The following is a 23,646-nucleotide window of genomic DNA, read 5'->3' as shown; positions in this document are numbered from 1 at the left end:
GAATAGATCAGACCTGAAAACAATTCATCAACGTGAGAAAATTCTTCAATAGAGTCAGACTTCCGACTGACGCTGAAAACCAGAATGATATGGTGCTACATTTTGTCTGCTCTCCATTATGCGAGTAAACGTTGGGCCCAACTGAGGCCTTACAAAAATCAGAAAGAACAGCTACACCTTATAAAAGACGGAAAGACATGACTTGGTACATATTATGAGGGGGAAGGGGGGGGGGGTGTGGCGGCAAGAGATGTAAGTTGTTACAACTTAATTATCTGAGCATGGCAGAAGGTCATTGGTTGATGGAGTAACTAGATGCTGGAAGATTTTCGATGATTACACGTTTCTACGTCAGAAGAAGCATTAAATGCTGCACCGCCGAGAAACTACGTGGATCACCTACGTTCACTAGGAGATGGGGTCTAAAGAAAACGAAGAGGAGCGGTACACTTATTTTCGGGCCTTTGAAAATATTATCCTACAATAATATGAAAGCCATATCATAATGAAAAACGCACTTTGATAAACAATGGCTGAACGTACAAAAATTAAATAATTATACAGCAATTAAGGTTATCAGTCTCGACGTCGTACATCTCCAATTAAAAAAATAAGGTACCCATTTTATGTTGAATAACTAACAGTTAGGATTGTCACTGCGGTATTAGTACAGTGACCATGCTTTCTAGACCCATTAAAAAATTTCGATACTGCAGGATCTCAAATGTAAAATTTGATACAAAAGTACTTTAATTTATATTTTATTGACACCTCGTAAGATGGCGTGTGAGCAGACATCAGTATTGTCAATTTTCTTCAGCGTGTTTGTATTCTTCAACACGATACGAAAAAATTCAACACAAGTTTCATAAACAATTTCACCAATTTAACTGAAACTAATAACAAAACATACCAATACGGATGAAATAAATATGTAATTCTGGTTAAATATTTTCATAATTACGAAATCCGGGACAAATAACTGTCCCGAATTACCGTTGAAAAAATCCGGAACGGAGCTACAAAAATCTTGACTGTCCCAGAAAAAAGCGGGGACAGATGGTCACATTATTAATGCTAACTCACAAAATTTTCATAAATAGGCTAGTGACAACAGTGTCTTCTTAACAGCCGTAATGATTTGTAATTAATTTCAAACTATAATAAAAAATAAAGAACAGATGAGCTCGCACGCACGCACACAGCATTTCAGTTTTACAAGATATATACTCTTTCTTCAACAGATACCCAAACCAAAAAGTGCTGTCAGTATATCTCTGATTACGAAGTACTTTTACGTTCATGATGTAGACACTGAATTATGTTGGCAATCTTAGATAACAAATGAGCAGCGCAGAGCAACGAAATAATCCTTTGTGCTTTCAGCCATGTGGAAGCGAATATCAGAGAAATCTGTGAGACAGATTTTCGTAAATGTTCATATATACAATTTGGGGCTACAGCACAGACAAAGCTTGTTCCCTATAATGTAATCAGATGTCAGGAACTTTCAATACGTAATGCAACATACTTTTTTCTGAAAGCAAATTCAGAATTCCAATATACCATATTGTTCCCCCTCTTTTGGCTGCGAAACACTAGTTTTCAACATTAGTTAAGTTCAATGAGACAGCCTTCGCCACCTTTCTGTGAGCTCCTGTATTCCCGTATGGTACCACTCTACAGGTCGACGTCAAGGTCAACGACGTGCTGCATCAATAACCTCTCTACTATCCACGTACTGCTTCCCGTGGAGTGTATCCTTCACAGAGCCAAACTGATGGAAGTCGGAAGATGCAAGATCCAGGATGTAGGGTAGATGAGAAAGACTAGGCCAATGCGGTTTTGCGAGCTCCCCTCGGGTGCGCAGTCTTGTGAGAGACCTTGCGTTATCATGGAAAAGGGGAAGTTGGTTTGCATTTTTGTGGCGACGAACATGCTGAAATCGTTTCTTCAATTTCCTGAGGGTAGCACAATACACTTCCGAGTTGTATCATGAGGGAGGGTTCGAACAGAATAACCGCTTCAGAGTCCCAAAAGACCGTCGCCATGACTGAGGGTGCAGTTTTGAACTGTTTCTTCGGGGAGGTGGCATGGCGCTACTCCATGGACTGCCGTTTTGTTTCCAGTTCGAAGTGATGAACCGATGCCTCATCGACTGTGACGATGTTCGACAAAAAATTGTGGCGAACAGCCTCGCAACACGCAAGTAATTCTACACAGATGGTCCTTCGTTGCTCTTTAGGGTCTTCCGATAGGCGGCGAGGAATCCAATGGGCACATACTTTCGAGTACTCCAACCGGTGGATGACTGCGTCAGCACTACCAACAGAGAAGTCCAGCTATGCAGCGAGGTGTTTGACTGTGATCCGTTGATCACATCGAATGAGAGTGTTCGCACGTTCCAACATTGAAGGAGTCACTGGCAGTGTGCGGACTGCCGGCACGCGGAGACGGAATAGCTTTGGTGACCTTGCTGCAATGATGGCAGACGCCTCGCCCAACTACTCACTGTGCTTTTGTATACTGCCACGCCTCCGTAGATATTCTGCAAGCGCCTGTGAATATCTGTGATGCTCTAATTTTCCGACAAAAGAAACTCAATGACAGCTCTCTGCCTGGAACGTACCTCCGCCGTTACAGACGCCTCTTTGAAGGTTATGTATAGTGCCGGAACTTCATGGAATTACAGGGGCTGAAGTGGAAATGTTCCACAACAAATTCCGCAGTTTTTCAGCAGCAACTGGCTGAGAAAAAATGTATTGCTTTACTTACTGAACGTCTCACGTACAATCTTAAAATCGACGACATCGTGCTGTAACCCCTTATGGTTCTGAGCGCCTCATTTTTTTTTTTTTTCCAGCAGTAAGAAATGTGGGAGGAACGGGTCTAATTTTCCAGTGGTTTCGCAACTTCCTCTGAAGGTTCGTCCTGTTAAGAAAACCAGCATCCTGCTCACTACGACACCACACCGTTATCGCAGCTTCGGCAAGTCGGCGGTATATTACACTACATAACGCGCCGAGTTCCGAGAGCTGCAGCACGTGACCTCAGTACCGTGTGCAGAGTTGGACACGAGTTGAACGTTGGCCTTACGAGAACAGCCGTCCCCTCTCCTCCTGTCTCCCCGGCCCCTAATGCAGAGATCCGAGCAGGATAGTTCGCTGCTGAAACACTGGGACGCCGCGAAGAGGAACGAGCGACATCGAGGAGGGGTAGGACACTGCACTCGCATTCTGGCGGACGGCATCCAAACCTCCGTCCGGGCATCCAGATATAGATAAGACATTTATTTTTTTCTGCTACCACTCACTTTTATTTGTTTTGTGTTTAAGATATTGCAAAGTGTTTCTAGTGTGTTCTGCTCATCTTCTGGCGTACATACAGGAAACTTATTTAACAAATAAAATGTCTTACGCTACATTAATCAGGACGTTAGGTTATTGCTCACTGTTGGTGTGGCTACTGGGTATTTCAAGGGAGAGCGGGCAGTGGTTCGTCAGAAATTGATATCCAGTGATATTTGGACATAATTTTCTGGCCAACAGCTGCTCCCCCCTTTCTATAAATACCCAACAGCCATACCAGCAGCGAACAATAAACAAAAAGCCGTATGCTAATTCAGCTTGAGACAGTTTATTTTTAAGTAACAATTTTCTACATGTATAAACGTCTGAAGACAAGGAGAACATGCTCGAAACGTACTGTAATATGATAAACACAAAACAAATAAAAGTGACTGGTGGCAGCAAATACAAATAAGTAATTATTCCACACGGTCACGGTTCCCAAACGTAGCCTCTATAACCAACAATAATTACGTAAGACATGCCACATTCGCATGGAACGTGGTAAACACCCCGCTTTGGGAGAACTAGAGCGTCATCAACATTATAAAGAAGACTTCTGAAAAAATATTTTGGCATTTCTTACGTGTGGCGGACTATTAAAGCAGTCGAGGAGAAATGCAAGGAACATCAGCGACACAACCACGCAACTCAGTTGTGGCCCAGCACTGCCTCTTTTGCGGTCATGAAATTTAATATGAGACTCGTATCATGGCGCAAATGGCAAGTTTTAGGACAGCGTAATTAAGGAGTCTATCAAAATAAATATTTCTGAAACCCAATAATGAGGGAGGTATGTTTCAATTTAATCAAGACTTGAGGGTCTTGCACTCATTTTATTAAGATTTAGCTGACTGTTATGTCCACCGGTAGCTGGGAGAATGTGATGTGCGTTTCACGGAATATCAGTGCGGGCTCTGAATAATGAATCAAACAGCGTAGTGAGCGTCGGGACTCGGGTTCACACTCTATACGCTGGTAACCCAAAACATTATGACCACTGTCCATCGTGACGTTGGATGCCGCCGCCTGGTACGCCGCGGGCACGTGACGCAGTAAAAGAAGTACGTAAGTGGAGCAGACGCGGGTGGGGGATCACTGTAGCGAAGATATGGGCTGCAAACGGCAAAATCCATTGACATAAGAGACTCTGACAAAGGGCTGATTACTGTTACGCAGAGCCTGTGAACAAGTATCTCGAAAAGGGTGAAGCTGGTCGAATGTCCACGTGCTACTGTCTTGAGAATCTATGGAAAGAGGTAGGCCAGTCAAACTACCACTAGGCGCTAAATGGTTGGGCGTCCATGCCTCTCCACTGAACGTGGGGTTTGGAGGCTTGTCTGCTCTGTTCCCCTAAATGTTCACCTGCTGACCCAACGACGTCGTAAATTACGACTGCAGTGTCACGGAACCATCAATGGAAACGTGTTGGTTCTTCGGGTGAATCACACTTTTGCTACACTAGGTCGCTGGTCGTCTCCACAAACGCCGTCATCGAGGTGGATGGGGCTCGAAAAGTGCAGCGCGCCACGGTCGCAGGCTGGTGGGAGCAGACTTATACTATGGGAGACATTCTCCTTTGCTTGAATGGGACCCGTGTTAGTAATCGATGACAAGCTGACAGCTGCGAACCACCTGCGTCTCTTCATGCTTGATGTCTTCCCCGATGGCGATGTCATCTTTCAGCAGTATAATCGTCCGTGCCTCGGAGCCAGAACCGTGCTACAGTGGTTTGAGGAGCTTCATAGTGAACTCACATTAATGTCTCCACGACCAAATTCGCTTGCTGCACATCCTGTTGAACCCATCTGGGTCGCTATCGGGCCCTATCACCGCGTACGCAAATCAGCGGCCCGTTATTTACCCAAATTACAAGACCTGAGTGTAGAGAGCTAATGCCACATACCTGCACAAACTGTCGGGTTGCTGATACGCAAAACCATTACAGTATTTCGTTCCATAAACTGACGAACAGGCTATTAAGAAGGTGGTCATAACGTTTTGGCGCATCGGTATACAGGGTGAGTCAGGAGGAAAGGTACATGCTATGAGGGGTGATAATATTAGTGATTCTGAACAAAAAAAATTCATACGGACCCATGCCCAATTCCGAATGATTTCCGAGACAGAACTCGTTTAATATCACTTTTGTACGTTTTTCTTGAACAGTTCGAAAACCGCACCCTCCAGCGAAAACGTCGCAGTACAAAATTAAACTATATTAAATTTCCTACAAAACAAGGTGCTATTCATATTTTTCTCTAGAACTAATGATTTGTGCGAAGAGAGCTAGAGAATACTGAAAAACTCGCTCGATGCGCATGAGCTGTAGCTTAACGTACTTAACGTAGTTTTTGTAGGCCAATTTGAGATAGCAAGTTGATACGAACTGTTTGATACGGGACACTTGTGGTCTATCAAATCAGGAAACTAAAAAATCGCAGCCAGTAAATGCATGAACTTTTGGTAGACAAGACATAATGAGGACTCCTATTTCGATGGTAATTCTATGCAAATGATGCGGTGAAGCTCTCTATTGCTTTTTTGTCTTAATTGCTGAACCTGCCAACGAAATATCAGCTTCAGTAACATTATGCATATTAGGCAAAATTGTTAAAACATCAGTAGAGGATGCTTTTACTAAATTGTTTGAAGTTGGTGGCACTTTGCTAACACAAAACATAAATTGCTACCCACTTCTCCATTGTGACATCCATAATCATATTCTCCAGTTTTTATATTATTTTCCTTTCTATGATAAGAGTAGAACTGACTCCCAACTTTCTTCATTTGTAAAATTGATATTGTATGGTCATTCTCCCAGTAATCGGCTGAGAACTGTACAAAGCCTCCTTAAAACGACAATTCCTAATACATGGTGCGGCGCGGGGACTTCAAAAAATGGTTCAAATGGCTCTGAGCACTATGGGACTTAACTGCTATGGTCATCAGTCCCCTAGAACTTAGAACTACTTAAACCTAACTAACCTAAGGACAGCACACAACACCCAGCCATCACGAGGCAGAGAAAATCCCTGACCCCGCCGGGAATCGAACCCGGGAACTCGGGCGTGGGAAGCGAGAACGCTACCGCACGACCACGAGATGCGGGCGCGGGGACTTCATTTTAAACGCGCGGCACATAGCGGCTGTTACTCATTGTTCCGTGGGTTTCAGTGCAATCAAAACTGCGAGACTTAACTTTTTTTTTAAAGGTTAGTTTACCAGCGATCATGCAGTGAGCAAGAGAGGAGCGCGCGTTCGTTGCGGCCTACTTTTCGAATGGACGTTCGGTTATCAGAGCTCAGCGTGCATTCAGGAAATAGTTCAACGTCGCGCCTGCAGTTCGTGTTCCTGATGGGAAATCAATTGTTATGTGGGTAGACACCTTTATCGATAGTGGAAGTGTACAGAAAAAGAAACCAGGACCTTCAAGAACCACCAGAAAACATGGAGATGGTCAGGATGTCGATTTCGAATTCCCCCAAGCGATCTGCACGCAAACACGAAGCTGCCCTCGCAATTTCTGAACGCACAGTGGGACGAATTCGTCATGTAGAGTTGAAATTTCATCCGTACAAACTCTCAGTGGTGCACACAATTCATCCACGTGATTTTGTTCCACGAAACAATGCGTGTGAAGCCTTGATTGCAGAGCTGCCTCATGACGTCTTAGTGTTCTTCAGCGACGAGGCACATTTTCATTTGTCTGGCTGCGTGAATAAACAAAACTGTGGAATTGGAATAGTACGAACCCCCGAGAACTCCATGAGCAGCCCCTGCATACAGAACCTGTGACTGTTTGGTTGCACTATCTAAAGTTAGCGTTATTGGCCCATGGTTTCTCGAAGAGAACGATAAAGCAGTGACGGTCACTTCTGAGCATTATTCAGATGATTGAACAGTTTTTTCCTTCCAGAACTTGAAATGGATGTGGGTGATGTATGGTTCCAACAAGATGGCGCCACAGCTTACACGGCACTAACATCGATGACCGTGTTGCGCGAACACTTCCCCGATCGTCTCATCTCTTTGAGTGGCGATCTCCACTGGCCAGCATGCTCGCCAGATTTAGCGCCATGCGACTTTTTCTTGTGGGGCTACCTCAAATCCTTTGTGTATACCAATCGTCCGCCGACCCTGGCTGAGCCACGGAACAATATCCTGTTGCTACTGCCAACATCGACAGACATGTTGGAAAAAGTGGACCGAAACTTCTGATTTCGACTCTCCAAATGCATTGAGCGGAACAGAGGCCACCTTCAAGATATTATTTTCAAAACTTAATGTAACAAAACTTTAGACCTTACTCTTTATAAAGGAAAAAGAATTGAACTGACGTCTCTAATACTTTTTAGTTTATGATTATCTTAAACTTACAAAAAGAATCGGTAGGTTTAGGCTGCAAAGGTGCTGCAATTCTATGTGGAATATCGACAATGCGCTTTCATCGTTGATTGAACACGTTAAATATCTATCGAATATAATATGTATCTCTCTCCAGCATTACTTGAACGACGTTTTGATCAGAACCAATCTGATCTGCTTATAGGAACTAAAATTCACCTACTATTTCGACGTCGACTTATGTTGGTTGCACCATGTGGACTTAAGATATCAGAGTCTTGGCTAACGTGGACTAGCCTGCTTTTAACATCTCACCAGTACATCAGGAAAAGAGCAGACGGTATTGATGCTAGTGGATATGCCAATGTTCTACTTTTTTCCCCCAAGGTAAACTGCTAACTGCGAATAGCAGTAATAGATGTATCGTTCAATTTTTTTTACACTGCTAGCTTATCTTTATTCGCCGGAACTTTGAAGATGCACTGTGGCGCGAATTTAAGAATTTTGTTTCGTGAGATCGATTTCTCAAATCTTCCGCTAACAGGACTGATTTAAAAAGTTGAACATCATTAACATTCGAAAATATTGCTTGACCAGTATAAATATTAAATGAATCATTTGTATCGATACTATCATTAAATTGATTGACATATTTTTAATCGTTTTAATAACACTATGAAGGAACTGTAGTTTCCGAACTGGACGGCTACGGCGTCACTGGTGTAGAAAGAAAAATCACGACAATCCTAAGATTTGCCTACTTTTCCTAAGGCAACCCTACAGCGTCGTGCTATTAATAAAATTATTTACATATTATATATAATTATACAAGGAAACTTGATAAAGGTAATTTACTGGTACACATTTACCTGTTTCCGTCCATTACTGCCTGGAGAAATATAGGCAACCCTACTTTGACGTTTTATTCACACTTCTTACTCCTGACTGATGCTAAATTTAAGAAACTGCATGAGAGTAATAATTGAAAAAAAAATTCGTTACGTAGTTTTTAATTAAAAACATGTGTGCATGGATACGTGACAGCAATATTGGCATGTTTCGTTTATCTATATACTACATTATATAAAAAATATACATTTTACTAGGAATCTCGATGACGAAATGCCGATTAAGTTGCGGTGTTCCACTAGTATTCCGATGGTTGTGGGATCGAGTCCATTCGCTGCAACCTTTAAAAAAAATTCCATTTTTACGTTAGCTACAACGCAAATAAACCGAAATAGTGCTTAATATATTTTGTATTTCTTAACATTTTTAAAAAGGAATGGAAAGGAAAGGAAAGACAAAAGACAATTTGGAATTGTAAATAAATTTTGAGGAAAGTACTGTAGAGCGCACATGGACCGTCGCATATAAAATTAGATCCTTTTTTTCACAGCTGGTTATTTACACGTGTAACATTTATCGTAGAAATTTCCTTCGCATCATGCGCACAAAAACGACCTTGATTTACATTTATAAAAGATTCTCTCTCGTCGCACAGTTTGGGGCCAAGCCAAGCCTAACGCACCATATCGCCAAATATTAGCGAGGACAGCTTGTGTTGTGTTTTGAAGCAGTCATTTCGGGACGAAATTTCTTTCTCTCTCAACAAAATAAGCGCAGTTTTGAAGCTTTTTGATGAAATTCATTAGCTGACGATAAAAACAGACATGGCTGAGTTACGCTAGCTGTGTGCATTTGGGGGGAATCACTTTAACACTTCACGATGACAGTCGTCCACCATCTCGAAAATTTCATCGTACACAGTTACGGATTTATTTGTCTTCCCCAACAGTCAGTTAACAGAAGAAATTTGTTCTCCTGGACATACGGTTTCACCAAATAAAATACATGAGCGTTATCCCGCATCAAATCAAGTACAATACACAGAGCATTCTCTCTCCTTATTGACAAGGTAAGTAATGGAAAAACCGAAAATAAAAGATCCCACGCATGGACTGATTCCACGACCTTTCGATTACCGTTCCGTACTCCATCTACTGCGTCAACCGCTACCTGGAAACAACACTAATAAATGGCTCATACATCGCCCGGTGCGCGATAAAAATTGTATTTTTTTCTGAAATGGTTGGTCATCTGAGCACCAAATTCTGTCACTTTCTTTTCTGGCCAAGCCTTGAATATACTATAAATTTGGACGAAATCGATTACGAGTAGGTGCGGTCACCTTGTTAACTTTAATAGGTACAGATGTACTACCTGTCTATGAGAAGAAATAAATAGCTGTGTGAAATGTGGAAGATTGGGTCGGTCTGGGGAGCACGCTTGGATAGCCTAAGTCATATGGCGACCATTCGCGATAGTTGGGAAATTCGCGTTAAAGTCCCGATCCGGCACAAATTTTCGTTTGTCGTTTTAAGTAGTTCATCCATACCTATTACAGTTAAGCCAAATTTCGGAAATAAATTTCAAAATGTATGCATTATCATAATCTAGACAAAGATGCACACTGATCACCTAGACGCACTATTTTCCCGTGTTTGGAAAATGATATGCTTGTCTAACGTCTGATGATGTAACAAAAACAGAAGCAAACGCACAGTTGTATGTGATACAGCAGGCAGGATGTAACAATATCATTTCTTCCGCAAGGCGATAAATGAAAGCTCTTCCGTCGCAGGACTTGGGAAGCACTTGTTTTCCGCGGCAGCTGGCATCGCAGCGTTCATGTCTTCTGCTAGAGACAAATATTGTAGCCATATCCATCTACCGCGGAGAGCGCCAGTATATTCTATAATAAAGTTTTAAGGAGATAGGAGGCCAATTTGACTAACTCTAGGAAATTTCTATGACATCAGAGGAGGGGGAGGGAAATTTTGTCAAAGACAACGCTGTTGGCCGTCTTTGTGGTCTATTAGTTGGGATCGCTTGCTGCTGACATGGAGATGGCGGATTCGATTCCCAGTGATCACCCCAGATAAGATACGCTGGGAAGTCTGCAATAGGGTACATTCAGTCTCGTGAGGCCAAACGAGAAAAGGGAGTGGAACAGACATGATAGTCACCCAACTGACATCAAATCCAAATGCTTCTACCAGGCTGTGTGCCACATGATATTTATTCATTAATTTTATAGCTAGCTGGCGTGATTCTTTCGCCGTCCTCTCATGATACGTAAAAATGTACAAGGAGCTGGCGACAAAGCGTGGAATTCCACGTTCCAATACAATGCGGAGTGAAGAATCTGGCTTGTCAGAGATATTTTCCTCGTGGAGAGGAACGTGGACAATGAGATTTGACATCGTTTTGTCACAAGCAGAACACAGTAGTCGCTATGTGGAATGGCCAGTCGCCACACTCCGTCTCTTTTTTTCTTACCCACTGCGATTGCATTGCGCCAAACGGCCAGGAAGTTATACTGTTCACTTCGGCGAGATGATGTGAAAGTGAAAGCGAATCATAACCGTTTATATTGGTCCGTAGAATAGTTTTTCACAGCGGTGTGTCTCGTGAGTGTGTATGTTGGACTGTGGTATGGCGTTAAACATCGTATCTGGTGGGTTTTCTTTCTTGTAGAGTACGTGGTACGAATATAAGCTGTTTCAGACATCAGCAAATTGGTGATCTCTCCAACAAGCGTCGTTTTAGCTACGTTCCGTTGTAATAAAATGATAGAAAACTACATACCGGTAAGTAAATGCTTACTACAGTTGATGTTTTTTGTTATAATTTGTGTAATACGAAACTACACAGTTTCAATACTACGGCACAATGATTTACCAAAAGCGGTCTCTTTGGTACAATTTTCACTTTAAATATCAAATAATTGTAGATACAGTCCTTCGACAGTTTATACCGCCGTGAGCTCTGAGTAGTAGTGAAGGGAAAGCTAGCAGGTTCGCGTCCACCTTTTTCCCAATATTTTTATCTCACCTTTTGTTTTCTTAAAGTTTCTTATTCATTTAATATCAGTTACTACCTCAAACTTCTATGTTATCTATTTATAATAATGTATTTTGTTCAATTCTTGTTGCAAAGGCCAACTACTGGAATTTTTCCCCAGAGGCCAAAAGTAAGTAACTGCCAATCTAAATCTGAAAGGCAACACAAGTTACACATTGGAAGTTTTTGCTATTGTTAAACTTGCTATAAAATATAACGTGTACATAAAGTCCGGGAACACTTTCGATTATTTATTGCACAAGAACCAAACATTGTACAGATTTCATACATAAATCATTTTGAAGAGAAACCCCGAAAGCCGCGCGGGATTAGCCGAGCGGTCTGGGACGCTGCAGTCATGGACTGTGCGGCTAGTCCCGGCGGAGGTTCGAGTCCTCCCTCGGGCGTGTGTGTGTGTGTTTGTCCTTAAGATAATTTAGGTTAAGTAGTGTTTAAGCTTAGGGACTGATGACCTTAGCAGTTAAGTCCCATAAGATTTCACACACACGTTTGAAACCCTGAAAGTTTTTTCATGTATACCGCCACAGCGTAGTTTGGTAATTTGCCGATAGCGTTAGTCGCAAACATGATGAGTTCAGGTGCGGAGCGAGCTTTCTGTGTGTTGTAGTTCGACAAAAACAAGTGTGCTACAGCTAGTCAACTGATGATTAGATCCAAGTACGGTTAAGAAGCCACCAACAAGGAAGGCCATTTACCACTAGCACAACAAATTCGTAACGACGGGTTGCTTGTGCCCGGCAAAGAGAAGCAGACGTCCCAGTGTGAGTGAAGTGAATATGGAGCTCGCACGAGAGACATTACCGTATTGACGTCTGCCGCGTCACTCATGGTTCGCATATAGAATATTAAAAAAAAACTATCAGAGTTTCTCTTCAAAACGCAATATGTATGATATCTGTACAATGTGTAGTTATTCTGCAATAAATAATTGAAAGTGTTTCCATCCTTTATGTACACCATAGTCCAATCTCTGGCTTTATGGACTGGATAACGTTTGTTTCTTGCCAATAAATACCTTTTTCAAAAACGGTCAGTAGCTTCGAAAAAATCTCCTGTTGCATTCGAATGAAATTATGAAACAAATCTGTATCTTGAAGCCCACGTGATGAAACACGTTATTTCAGAGTGTTGGTAATCAATGCCACATCGAGAACTTGGATATGATGCATGAGCCCAGTGACACTACACTTCAACTACACTGAAGCGCCAAAGAAACTGATATAGGCATGTGTATCCAAATACAGATACATGTAAACAGGCAGAATACGGCGCTGCAATCGGCAACTCCGATATAAGACACGTGTCTGGCGCAGTTATTAGATCGGTTACTGCTGCCACAGTGGCAGGTTATCAAGATTTAAGTGTGTTTGAACTTGGTTTTATAGTTCACACACGGGCGATGAGACACAGCACATCCGAGGTAGCGATGAAGTGGGGATTTTCCCGTACGACCATTTCACGAGCGTACCGTGAATAACAAGAATCCGGTAAGACATTAAATTACTGACATCGCTGCGGCCGGAAAAAGATCCTGCAAGAACGGGACCAACGACGACTGAAGAGAATCGTTCAACGTGACATAAGTGAAACCCTTCTGCAAATTTAGGCAGACTTCAATGCTGGGACAACATCAAGTGTCAACATGTCAACCATTCAATGAAACATGATCGACATGGGCTTTCGGAGCTGAAGGCAAACTCGTGTAGCCTCGATTACTGCACGACACAAAGCCTTACGCCTCGTCTGGGCCCGTCAACACCGACATTGGACTGTTGATCACTGGAAACTTGTTGCCTGGTCGGACGAGTTTCGTTTCAAATTGTGTCAAGTGGATGGACGCGTACGGGTATGGAGGCAACCTCACGAATCCATGGACTCTGCATGTCAGCAGGGGCCTGTTCAAGCTGTTGGACAGTCTCAATGGCGTGGGGCAGGTGCAGCTGGAGTGATATGGGACCCCTGGTACGTCTAGACACGAATCTGGCAGGTGACGCGCATGTAAGCATCCTGTCTGATAACTTCCATCCATTCATCTCCATTGTGCACTACAACGGACTTGCACAATTCCAGCAGGACAATGTGACACCCAACACGTCCAGAATTGCTACAGAGTGGCTCCAGTAACACTCTTCTGAGTTTAATCACTTCCGCTTGCCACCAAACACCCCACATATGAACATTATTGAGCATATCTGGGGTGCCTTGCAGCATGCTGTTCAGAAGAGATCTTCACCCACCCTTGTATTCTTATGGATTTATGGACAGACCTGCAGTAGTAGTATTGGGGCAAGGCAGTTTCTACCTCCAAGGACCGTTATTCAAGATGGCGGTGGTGACGTTATCCTAGATGGCAGCTGTGACGTCATCCAAGATGACGGATTTTGCCACCCCCTACCCTCCCCCAGAAAAAGGCAGGAAGTTCAAATTCCATCAGAACAATGCAACACACCTAAGAAAATGGTGGGAAAGATAGGCCACTTGGACTACCTCCACTAACATAAGTCACCCGACTGCTACCTCCTCCCATGAACTGGCGGGAATTTTGAATTTTGTCTGGAAGATAGGACAATTCGCATATGTCTACTAACCTAAGAAAATGGCATGAAAGAAAGGGCACTTGGGCTACCTCCACTAACCCAACCGTCACCTCATTCTAGAAAATGTTGTGGGGGGACGACTCGACCTGTGCTGGACGTAAGTCTATTTTGCAGGCAATGTCTCCACCAAGAGATCTAGAGTCCAACTGACCTAGTACACAGTACCGCCACCAGAGGGTGCTGTCATCCCTCCTGTGATGTAATCCAAGATGTTGGTCTGGAGAGGGGAAATGGCGTGAAAATGACTCAGCCTGTGCTGGGCTGCTGGAGAGAGTAAGGAAGGAGTGTACTTTATTTATTTTAGAACAATTTATTTAGGGATGGGTTTTGAAAGACAGTATATTTATCACACTGATACAAAACACATGCACTGACATGCTTGGGTTCACGCCACACAGCCCACAGACCTGTTAACTACTCCTAAATAAGGCTCTGCAGACACGCAAACCACTCCTAAATTACCGAAATAATTTCAGTACAGACATGCAAACTCCTAAATAATGCGGTACACTGATGTGTAGGCACGCTCAGTACTCGTAAATTGTCCATATAACACCTTGCACAGACTACAGACCTGCTCGCAAAATAATGCCGCAAGCACCGCCCTGCAGCCCTGTCTGCTGAGTCGCACAGAAGGCTACCGCACACACTCCCAGAAGTTGAGATGCATCAGCAGCTGTCAAACCACGCACAGGTGCCCACAAGTATGAGTGGCGACATCCCTTTCAAACTTGACACCGGTTCACCTTGAGCATCAGTCTTACAAAGTATGTGTTTGTGTTCCGACATGTGTAAAGGAAATGACTGTGGATTACTGTGATAGCAGAGGGAGGAGTACATCAAGTCGTAAGAATGGTACAGATAATTCTATTTCCCGAGACACAGGCGTCAGCAGGGTGTATTTCTGATGTTTTGCTTATTGTTGAATGTCGTTCAATTGAGATTGTGATCATAATATTTAATTGTAAGTACAATGATAAAACATATACGTGACTGGTTTTCTAGGCCGATTCTTCCTATGCGTGGTCTGTGGTGGGCCTGATTCACATTTCCCATTAACGGTAGATCTGTCTCAATGAAGAGGCATGTTGGATCGTAGGAATGTAGCAGAATTAACTTTATTGTCCTCTAGATGGCAGAATAGCCAACTAATACTTAGTATGTGTTGGATGGCTTTCATGATCGCGTGGAAATTTTAGAAGATTCAATATGGACATGTGCTTGCAATGGACCATTTTTCCCGCCCATGTAAATTGTTTGGTTCATTGCTTCTGCACATTACGCGCCTTTATTTAATTGACAGAACATAGATTGTGCTGTGTGCATCTAGCAGGTGAAAGACATGTTTGCTGGTTCTCTAGACATGAGAAACATGTTATTTGACTTTGTAAATAATAAGGGATGATTCGGAATCTGTTACATCACCTACATTGGTATTAGCAACTGGAAACATCAGTTTCCTCTATTTTTCTTTTGCTAAATTTTTTTCGCGTAAAGGTCCTCACACATGGGATAAGTTTCTAGTTACCCAGTGGTCTAGAGCATGCTCCACCTCGCTAAAGTTTGAGGTTTGTAGAGAAATAATTTCCAGTCTATATCTTGAGAATTATGTTGTGTGAGGGATCGGTAGGATGCTGCTGTGTGCTTGATATCGAGAAGTACCACGAAAATGGTATAATATTATCGCCAACCATGTGAAAATATATCTGTTCTTGTAATCCCAGAGTCCAGAGATGGTTGTAGAAAAGCAAGCAAGCAATCAGGTACTAGTAAAGCATTTGCGCCGAGGGGACGTGATCCCCAATTTGTAGAACAGTTCTGAGAGTGACTTCGGTCCGCTGAGGGTGTGGATGACAACCGACTTCGCAGGGAAATATCTAGTGCTGTGAGGGGTATATACGGCACTGTGTCTTAACAGTAGATGTACGAGTGATGTAAAAGGGATGATTTTGTATGGCGCAGAATATAAATTGTATGTTTACTACATCGAGATGATAATATATTGCTGGGTTGGAGATCGGTTTCACACTCTAATATTCAAGCTCCTGTTCTCAGTGGGAGAGCACTGTAATTGAGTAAGAGTCTTTCCGTATTTGACAATATGTAGTGGCAATTTGCAAGGTTTAACTGTCGATGCAATACGGTGATCTGTGTAAAATAGTTTTTTACTCTGAAAGTCCCATCTACAGAAAGAAAGAAAAGGCAGATAGTGCTTCCACATTGGTGGCATCAGCAATTCAAAGGGTGAGTTCAATAAGAGCCAATCGTAATGCTCGATTCATTCATTCACAAGACATCCTTTGTGCTGGGATATAGGAGAGTCTACGTAGCGGTGAGAACTTTCGCGTATGTTGAGAGGAGGAAGGGTAACACGTGGATGACGGGGTGCCACGTTAGGACCGTGAGGAAGAATGAATTCGACATTATTATGCACTATTTTCGTAAACAGGTTCTGTTAGGACAAGAGTTTCTATGCAGACAAGCTGAGACATCAAGAACGCAGATGTTAAGTATTTCTGTGGCACAATACAATTTCTGAGAGTTCAACTTGGTTCTTACTTTCGGTAGTGATGTGGGTTGAGTATAACATTGAGAAGGTTGCTAGATGCACTTGTGATGGTATGTAGCTATTTGCAGTAATGCTTGAGCCACACATAACATATGTCCCGTTACAATCGTGAGCAGTCGAACAGATTTCTATTGGATGATCTGTGACATCAGTATGCGCTTCACACATGTCGCGAGTGGTGGAACAGTTTTCTATAGTGTCTGTGAGGGTGAGTCATTCTGCAAATAGGCCTTCATTGGACTGCATGTAAAGAGAGGGGATGAGATCAGCAGCGATGAGTGTACACGCATGCAGTCCAGAGGAAGGCTTGGCACTTATTTAGATAGATCTGCGATGGCATGTGAATGTTCTTCGAATGTTATACTGATATCAGCAGCGGCGTGAGTGTGATGGCTCACGCTGACTTGGGTCCGACGGTGGCTCGCAGTTTGGTCGATGCGCATGTGCTCTTGGATCGTCTGCACTTTCCAAATAAGTCTTCGGTCTGGTCCGGTCGAATCAGCTATGGTGCCAAGGTGATCACGTATTTCGAGAGGAATTTCTCAGGAGTCAAGTATGAAAGGGATGTTGCTGCCTCATGCTTGCGGGCACCTGTGCATGGTTTGACAGCTGCTGGTGCATCTCGACTTCTGGGAGCGTGTGGGGTAGTCATGTGTGCGAGTCAGCAGACGGGGCGATGGGCGGTGCCTGCGCATGTCCGTTGCATTATTTTGTGAGCAGGTCTGTAGGCTGTGCTGTGCGTTATTTGGACAGTTTACGAGTACTGAGTGTGCCTACACATCAGTGTACCGCATTATTTAGGAGTTTGCATGTCTGTGCTGAAATTATTTCGGATATTTAGGAGTTGTTTGTGTGTCTGCATGGCGTTATTTAGGAGTAATTAACAGGTCTATGGGCTGTTTGGCATAGCCCCAAGCATGTCAAAGTGTGTGTTTTGTATCAACGTGATAAATATACTATCTTTCAAAATCCATCCCTAAATAAATTGTTCCAAAATAAATAAAGTACACTCCTTCCTTACTCTCTCCAGCAGCCTAGCGCAGGCTGAGTAATTTTCGCGCCATTTTCCCCCTCCAGACTACCATCTTGGATTAGCTCCATGGAGGGATGACAGCACCCTCTGGTGGCGGTGCTGTATACTAGGTCAGTTGGACTCCAGATCTCATGGTGGAGACACTGCCTGCAAAATAAAGACTTATGTCCTGCACAGGCAGAGTCCTTTTTCCCGTCATTTCTCCCACCTCAGACCATCATGTTGGATTATGTCACGGTACAGACGACAGCGCTCTCTGGTGGTGGTACTGTATACTAGACCCAAACCTCGTGACGAGTACACTGTTTCCTGGCATCTTGGATAACGGTAGTTGTGTCATCAACTGAGGTCATGACTGCTATCTTGGATTACGTCAAGGGTGAGAGTGCCCTCTGGTGGTCGTACTGTGTACTAGGTCAGTTGGAGTCCAGACGTTGTGGTGAACACACTGTATGGCTGTATTGCATCAAATTGTTTAAATAAAGACTGGTGCATGCAAAATAATAAAGACTTATGTCCAGCAAAGGTCGTAGCCCAAGCGCCCTTTCTTTTGTGCCATTTTCTTAGGTTAGTAGAGATAGACGAATTGACATATCTTCCAGAAAAAATTCAAACTTCCTGCCAGTTCATAGGAGGAGGTGGTGGTCACGTTACTTAGGCTAGTGGACGTAGTCCAAGTGTCCTTTCTTTCCCGCCATTTTCTTAGGTTGCTAGAGGTAGCCCAAGTGACCTATTTTACTGCGATTTTCTTAGGTGTGCTGCATTGTCCTGATGGAATTTGAACTTCCTGCCATTTTCTGGGGGAGGGGAGGGGGGTTAGGTTAGTGGAGGTAGCCAATTGACCTATCTTCCCACCAAAATTCAAACTTCAAGCCCAAATCCACCATCTTGGATGACGTCACAGCCGCCATCTTGGATAACGGTACTTTGAGGTACAAACCCCCTTGACCCAATACTTTCAAGGTGCCATTTCTCTCCAGCACTACTTCAGACATAAGTCGAGTCCATGCCACGTCATAATGCGGCACTTCTGCGTGGTCGCGGGGCCCTAAACGATATTAGGCAAACCTAAAACTGGATGGAAATTGAACCGAGTTAATGAATACCTTTTACCAGTTTGTATCCCAGATTGTTGCACAACATTACGCAGTGTTTCTCTGACTCTCGCTTTTCAAGCCATTGACGAGTCCTCAAGCTTGTTTGCGATTTTCTTCACTCTTCTACAACAATCAAAAAAATGGTTCAAATGGCTCTGAGCACTATGGGAATCAACATCTGAGGGTACATTCCATCAAATATTTTCAGAAAAGATTTCATAACACACTAATATATATTAAATATTTACAAATTCCTCGTTTTTCAGAAACGCTTTTCTCACCACTGATGATCTGCATTTTATATCTTCCCTACTTCAGCCACCATTAGTTATCTTCCCATCCAAGAAGAAAACTACTCTACTACTTTTAGAGTTTCAATTGCCAATCCAATTCCTTCAGCATCGCCTGATTTACTTCGATTACATCCCATTACCTATGTTTTAATTTGTTGATGTTTATCTTACAACCTCTTTTCAAGACTTCATCCATTCTGTTCAACTGTTTTTCGAAGTCCTTTGCTGTCTCTGATACATATACAATGTCACTGGCAAAGTTTTCATTTGTTGTCCTTGAACTTTAATTTCCCTTTCCAAATTTCTCCTTGGTCTCCTTCAGAGCTTGCTCATCGTACAGACTGAATAACATCAGGGTTTGTCTACAATCCTGTCTCACTCCCTTCTCATTATGGCTTCCCTTTCATGTCCTTCAACTCTTATAACAGTAGTCCGATTTCTGTGTTAAGTCGTAAACAACCTTTTGGTCTCCACATTTTATCCCTGGTAGCTTCAAAATTCCGAAGAATGTAGTCCAGTCCACGTCGTCAAAATATATGTCTCTAAATATATGAGTACTATAACCGTAGCTAGCCTTTCAGCAACGTATCTTCTAAGATAAGTAGTAGGTTGCGTATCGCCTCGCGTGTTCCTGCATTTCTCCTGAACTTAAACTGAGCTTTCCGAGGCCGGCCACAAACAGTTTTTCCATTCTTCTGTAAATAATTTATGTCAATATTGTGGGAGTATAACTTCGTATAGTCATAAAACCTGAAAAACGCTGAATAAATATTCAGACATATTTCGACAAGTTTCAAACGCGTGCAGAAATTTGCAGTTTGATTTAATGTTCAGAAAATGGTTCAAATGGCTGAGCACTATGGGACTTAACATCTGTGGTCGTCAGTCCCCCACAAATTAGAACTACTTAAACCTAACTAATCTAAGGACATCACACACATCCATGCCCGAGGCAGGATTCGAACCTGCGACCGTAGCGGTCGCGCGGTTCCAGACTGAAGCGCCTAGACCACTTGGCCACTCCGGCTGGCCTACAAAGATCGCCATCAGAGTTAACGCAGACGTTCCGCGTGTCCATTTTCGTGAACAAACTGTGGTTTGCAAGCAAAATAAAGCCGACAACGGCAGCTGGAGAACGCTGAGACGGAACTCGGGTAAACCAGCTCGTCCCTTGTGCTGACGGCGCTCTCTCGTGAGTTAGGATGTCCCGTCCGCGTTCACAGTGAATGTCATCGTCAACTGCCTTGCCCCGTGTGAGGACAGGTTTACGCTACTGCACTGGATGCAGAGACCGCGACCCCCAGGCTCCATGCGGCCCACCGATGATCTGACGGCGTGTATCTAGTGTCGAATTTACACAAAATGTTAACCAGTTGCGTCAAACAGTAAACTATACACCTCATCACGTTATCTATGAGTGCCTGATATACAACAATGTGGCAACCGGATTACAGCAAGTACCTAACCGTGATACCTTTTCCTCGCTAAGATGTGACGATATCTTTCAGATTCTGAACATCTTGGCAAACGAGGTATCACAAAAGAACTTGAGGGAGTTTATAAGGGAACATAACGTTCGTTGAATGAAAAGAACCGATTAAGACTGAGATGCACCTGCCCGGTACCGCTGGGCGCGGAATGACCGATCGCCATTACGATCGAGATCCGCCGCAGTCCTGGATCAGGGAGGCAGGTGTGTCACCAACATCGATCGGAAAACAGCACTTACATATTAGTTATTAGGTGTTAGTAGTTTAGAATACAACGTAGACACCAATGAACAACTACTAACACGATAGGGACTGCAGCGAGTTCAAGTAATTTGGGCCAGCCCAGTGCCTTGGCATGCCCACTGGGATTAGCTCGGTGGGCAGGCCAGCAACAGCAGGTTTATAATATCTGCTGGCACACCTGTAACACTGCAAAAAAAATGGTTCAAATGGCTCTGAGCACTATGGGACTCAACTGCTGAGGTCATTAGTCCCCTAGAACTTAGAACTAGTTAAACCTAACTAACCTAAGGACATCACACACATCCATGCCCGAGGCAGGATTCGAACCTGCGACCGTAGCGGTCTCACGGCTCCAGACTGCAGCGCCAGAACCGCGCGGCCACTTCGGCCGGCTGTAACACTGCAGAAACTTTTTGTATTCTTGTAGAGTAGAATAGTAAATACTAACCTTGTCCATAGTAACAGCCACTAATGAATGTATGTAGCTGCAATTGTTGATGCTAACCAATTTGGATAAAAAATGCAGAACTGCTTTCCCCCATCGCTACAGCATAGTCACTTGGAATAAAGATTTAACAAAAAACTATAGACCTCCATCTGAATGAAAAAGTGACCTAGACTAGATCACAAAAATGATTCGCTCACTAGATCTATGCACCGACCCACTCTGCTTCAGTCACAATGGCGAAGCTCACTGGACCAGACTTGCAACTTGGATGGGAGCTCTGTCAAGAAACAAGGCGAGTTCTAATTTTGTTTTACAACGTTAACAAAATCCTCGTAGTCGCACAAGTACCTTTAAGAACGTCCCCCTGAACTCTGTTGACACAATATGTCTAAACAAACTCGCTAACAATCCTCGATCCCGAGTCTTAAGCACTGCCCAATTCGCTCTGTATAAAAAGTAAAAATACTGCACGCAATAGCCTGGCCGAAGTTTAACAGCGGAACAGATAATGCTCAAAATGAAGTGAAAGTTGAGAGATCCAATGGAAGACAGAAGACGTTCATCGTATGTGGTAAAGTCTGTGCGTAAGCGGTAACTGTGAGACAGGATCTGTTTCCTTCCTCATCGAACCGACAGACTTTGGCTAATCAACGTGCTTGCAAAGAATGCAACATGTCGAAAAAATTAACACAGCAAATCAGTTAATGTTAACGATAAATAATACAAGTATTGTTAGAAATTTAATTGCCTTTATTGTTCTGTAATTTCACATTGCGAGACAGTGATGATGGAATTTTGGGAGCCCCATACGGTCGCCTCTAGCGCCTAATTTTGTCATCATTAAAATAGCTTGGGTTGTTGGCACATGAGAACTTCTACTATGTGCAACACGATCGGCAGTTCGGTGCTGAACTTGTTCACACAGTTAACAATAATGTAGCGAAAATTTGGCCTTACCTTACCAATTTGGATAAAAATATGCAGAACTGCTTTCCTCCATCGCTAAAGCATAGTCACTTCGAAGAATAGTTTACGTGCTGCCGAACAGTTGTGGCTTAAAAGATAAGGCTCGTGACAGCACTGTGTTGCGAACAGATGGAAGGATTGAGACAGAAGGTGGGCACGAGGTAGGAGGGGGAAGGGGCAGGGAGAGGAGAGATGCGATGGAGAATGTAAACGAGCGCCGAGCGCGAGCTGTATGGGCGCTGTTGCCTTTTCAAGCGGTCATAAAAAAAGAGACGTATTTTCAACCACCTCACGTCGCACCGACAAGGGAACATTATGAAGGACTGTTGATGCTCCGTCTGACTTGGAACAACCGACAGCCGGTAGCTACAGCAATGCGAAGTGCACCTGCAAGTCAACGACATGTGTGTGTGTGTGTGTGTGTGTGTGTGTGTGTGTGTGTGTAGTCTACTGATAACGCGTAGACCAGGGGCGTCCAAACTTTCAGCTTACCTGGGACACAATGAAAGACGAGTATTTTTTGGGCGCACCTAATATACCTGTAATTTTAGTTTCATTTGGAACGCAATGTTTGTTTGAAACATTGACCGTTGAGTAGGTTTCTACCTTGAAGGTGCTTTTTTGAGTCATCTAAACAAGCAGTCAAAACTACCACAAATGCTGAATTTGCCAGCCAGATAGCGTCAAGGTCTGGCGAAGATTTTGCTATTTGATATAATGAACAATTTGATTTCATCGATTGTGCTGTAAAATATTTTTAACATCTGGCCTCGACTTAGTCATCTTACTTCTGTAAAATACACGATATCACCATATTCAGCATCCAAACTTCTGAGGAATTCCTGGAATTTACGACGACTCAATCCCATAGGAAGCTTGGCCGTGGGCCGTCGAATGAATAAATTGAATTAAAGCTAGTACCTTCATACCAATCATTTGCTACGGTAAAAACTGCACACGAAAGTAAAAAAGAAAAATTTCGTCCAACGCCATTACAGAGACGTCCACGTTCCAATATGGTTCTTATTTGTAGCAATGGATATTAAATAAAGTTTGTTATTACAGGATTACGGTACTCTCCGAAGCAAACAGTAATTGCAGTCCACGCCAAGATTTCTAACATCTACTGACTTGTAGTGGTCATAACTTACGTTTTTTATCACAACTGCACAGAAATATCACAGAATTTCCTTGTATTTCCATAAGTTAATATCGTTATACGTGTCTAACACTCTAGTTCCGCAATTGCAGCTGAATAGTCATAAGATAACAGAGCAGCGCTGCTGAAC

The 23,646-nt window shown here is 43.2% G+C and overlaps 1 protein-coding gene across 4 annotated transcripts in view; it reads right to left on the bottom strand.

Annotated features, from left to right (window-relative positions):
• The window catches only part of LOC126456968 (zinc transporter 2), a 131,907-nt gene that overhangs the window by 75,215 nt on the left and 33,046 nt on the right, over window positions 1–23,646 (bottom strand). The window contains exon 1 of one of the 4 annotated variants that reach the window (XM_050092910.1): window positions 22,349–22,479. The exons of 2 other annotated variants lie outside the window; for them this stretch is intronic. Coding sequence is in view for 1 of the 2 variants with exons in the window: in XM_050092908.1 (XP_049948865.1) it covers window positions 22,354–22,391 (38 nt within the window). In the remaining variant the exon portion in view is untranslated. Of the gene's footprint in view, window positions 1–22,348; window positions 22,480–23,646 lie in introns of those variants that run through there. One more of the 4 variants, XM_050092908.1, reaches the window with a different exon arrangement.

This window comes from Schistocerca serialis, chromosome 2, assembly GCF_023864345.2.
Source record: "Schistocerca serialis cubense isolate TAMUIC-IGC-003099 chromosome 2, iqSchSeri2.2, whole genome shotgun sequence".
In the NCBI taxonomy this organism is placed as follows: domain Eukaryota; kingdom Metazoa; phylum Arthropoda; class Insecta; order Orthoptera; family Acrididae; genus Schistocerca; species Schistocerca serialis.
Note: the sequence above shows the minus strand (reverse complement) of the source record. Positions and strands in the feature narration are given on the sequence as shown.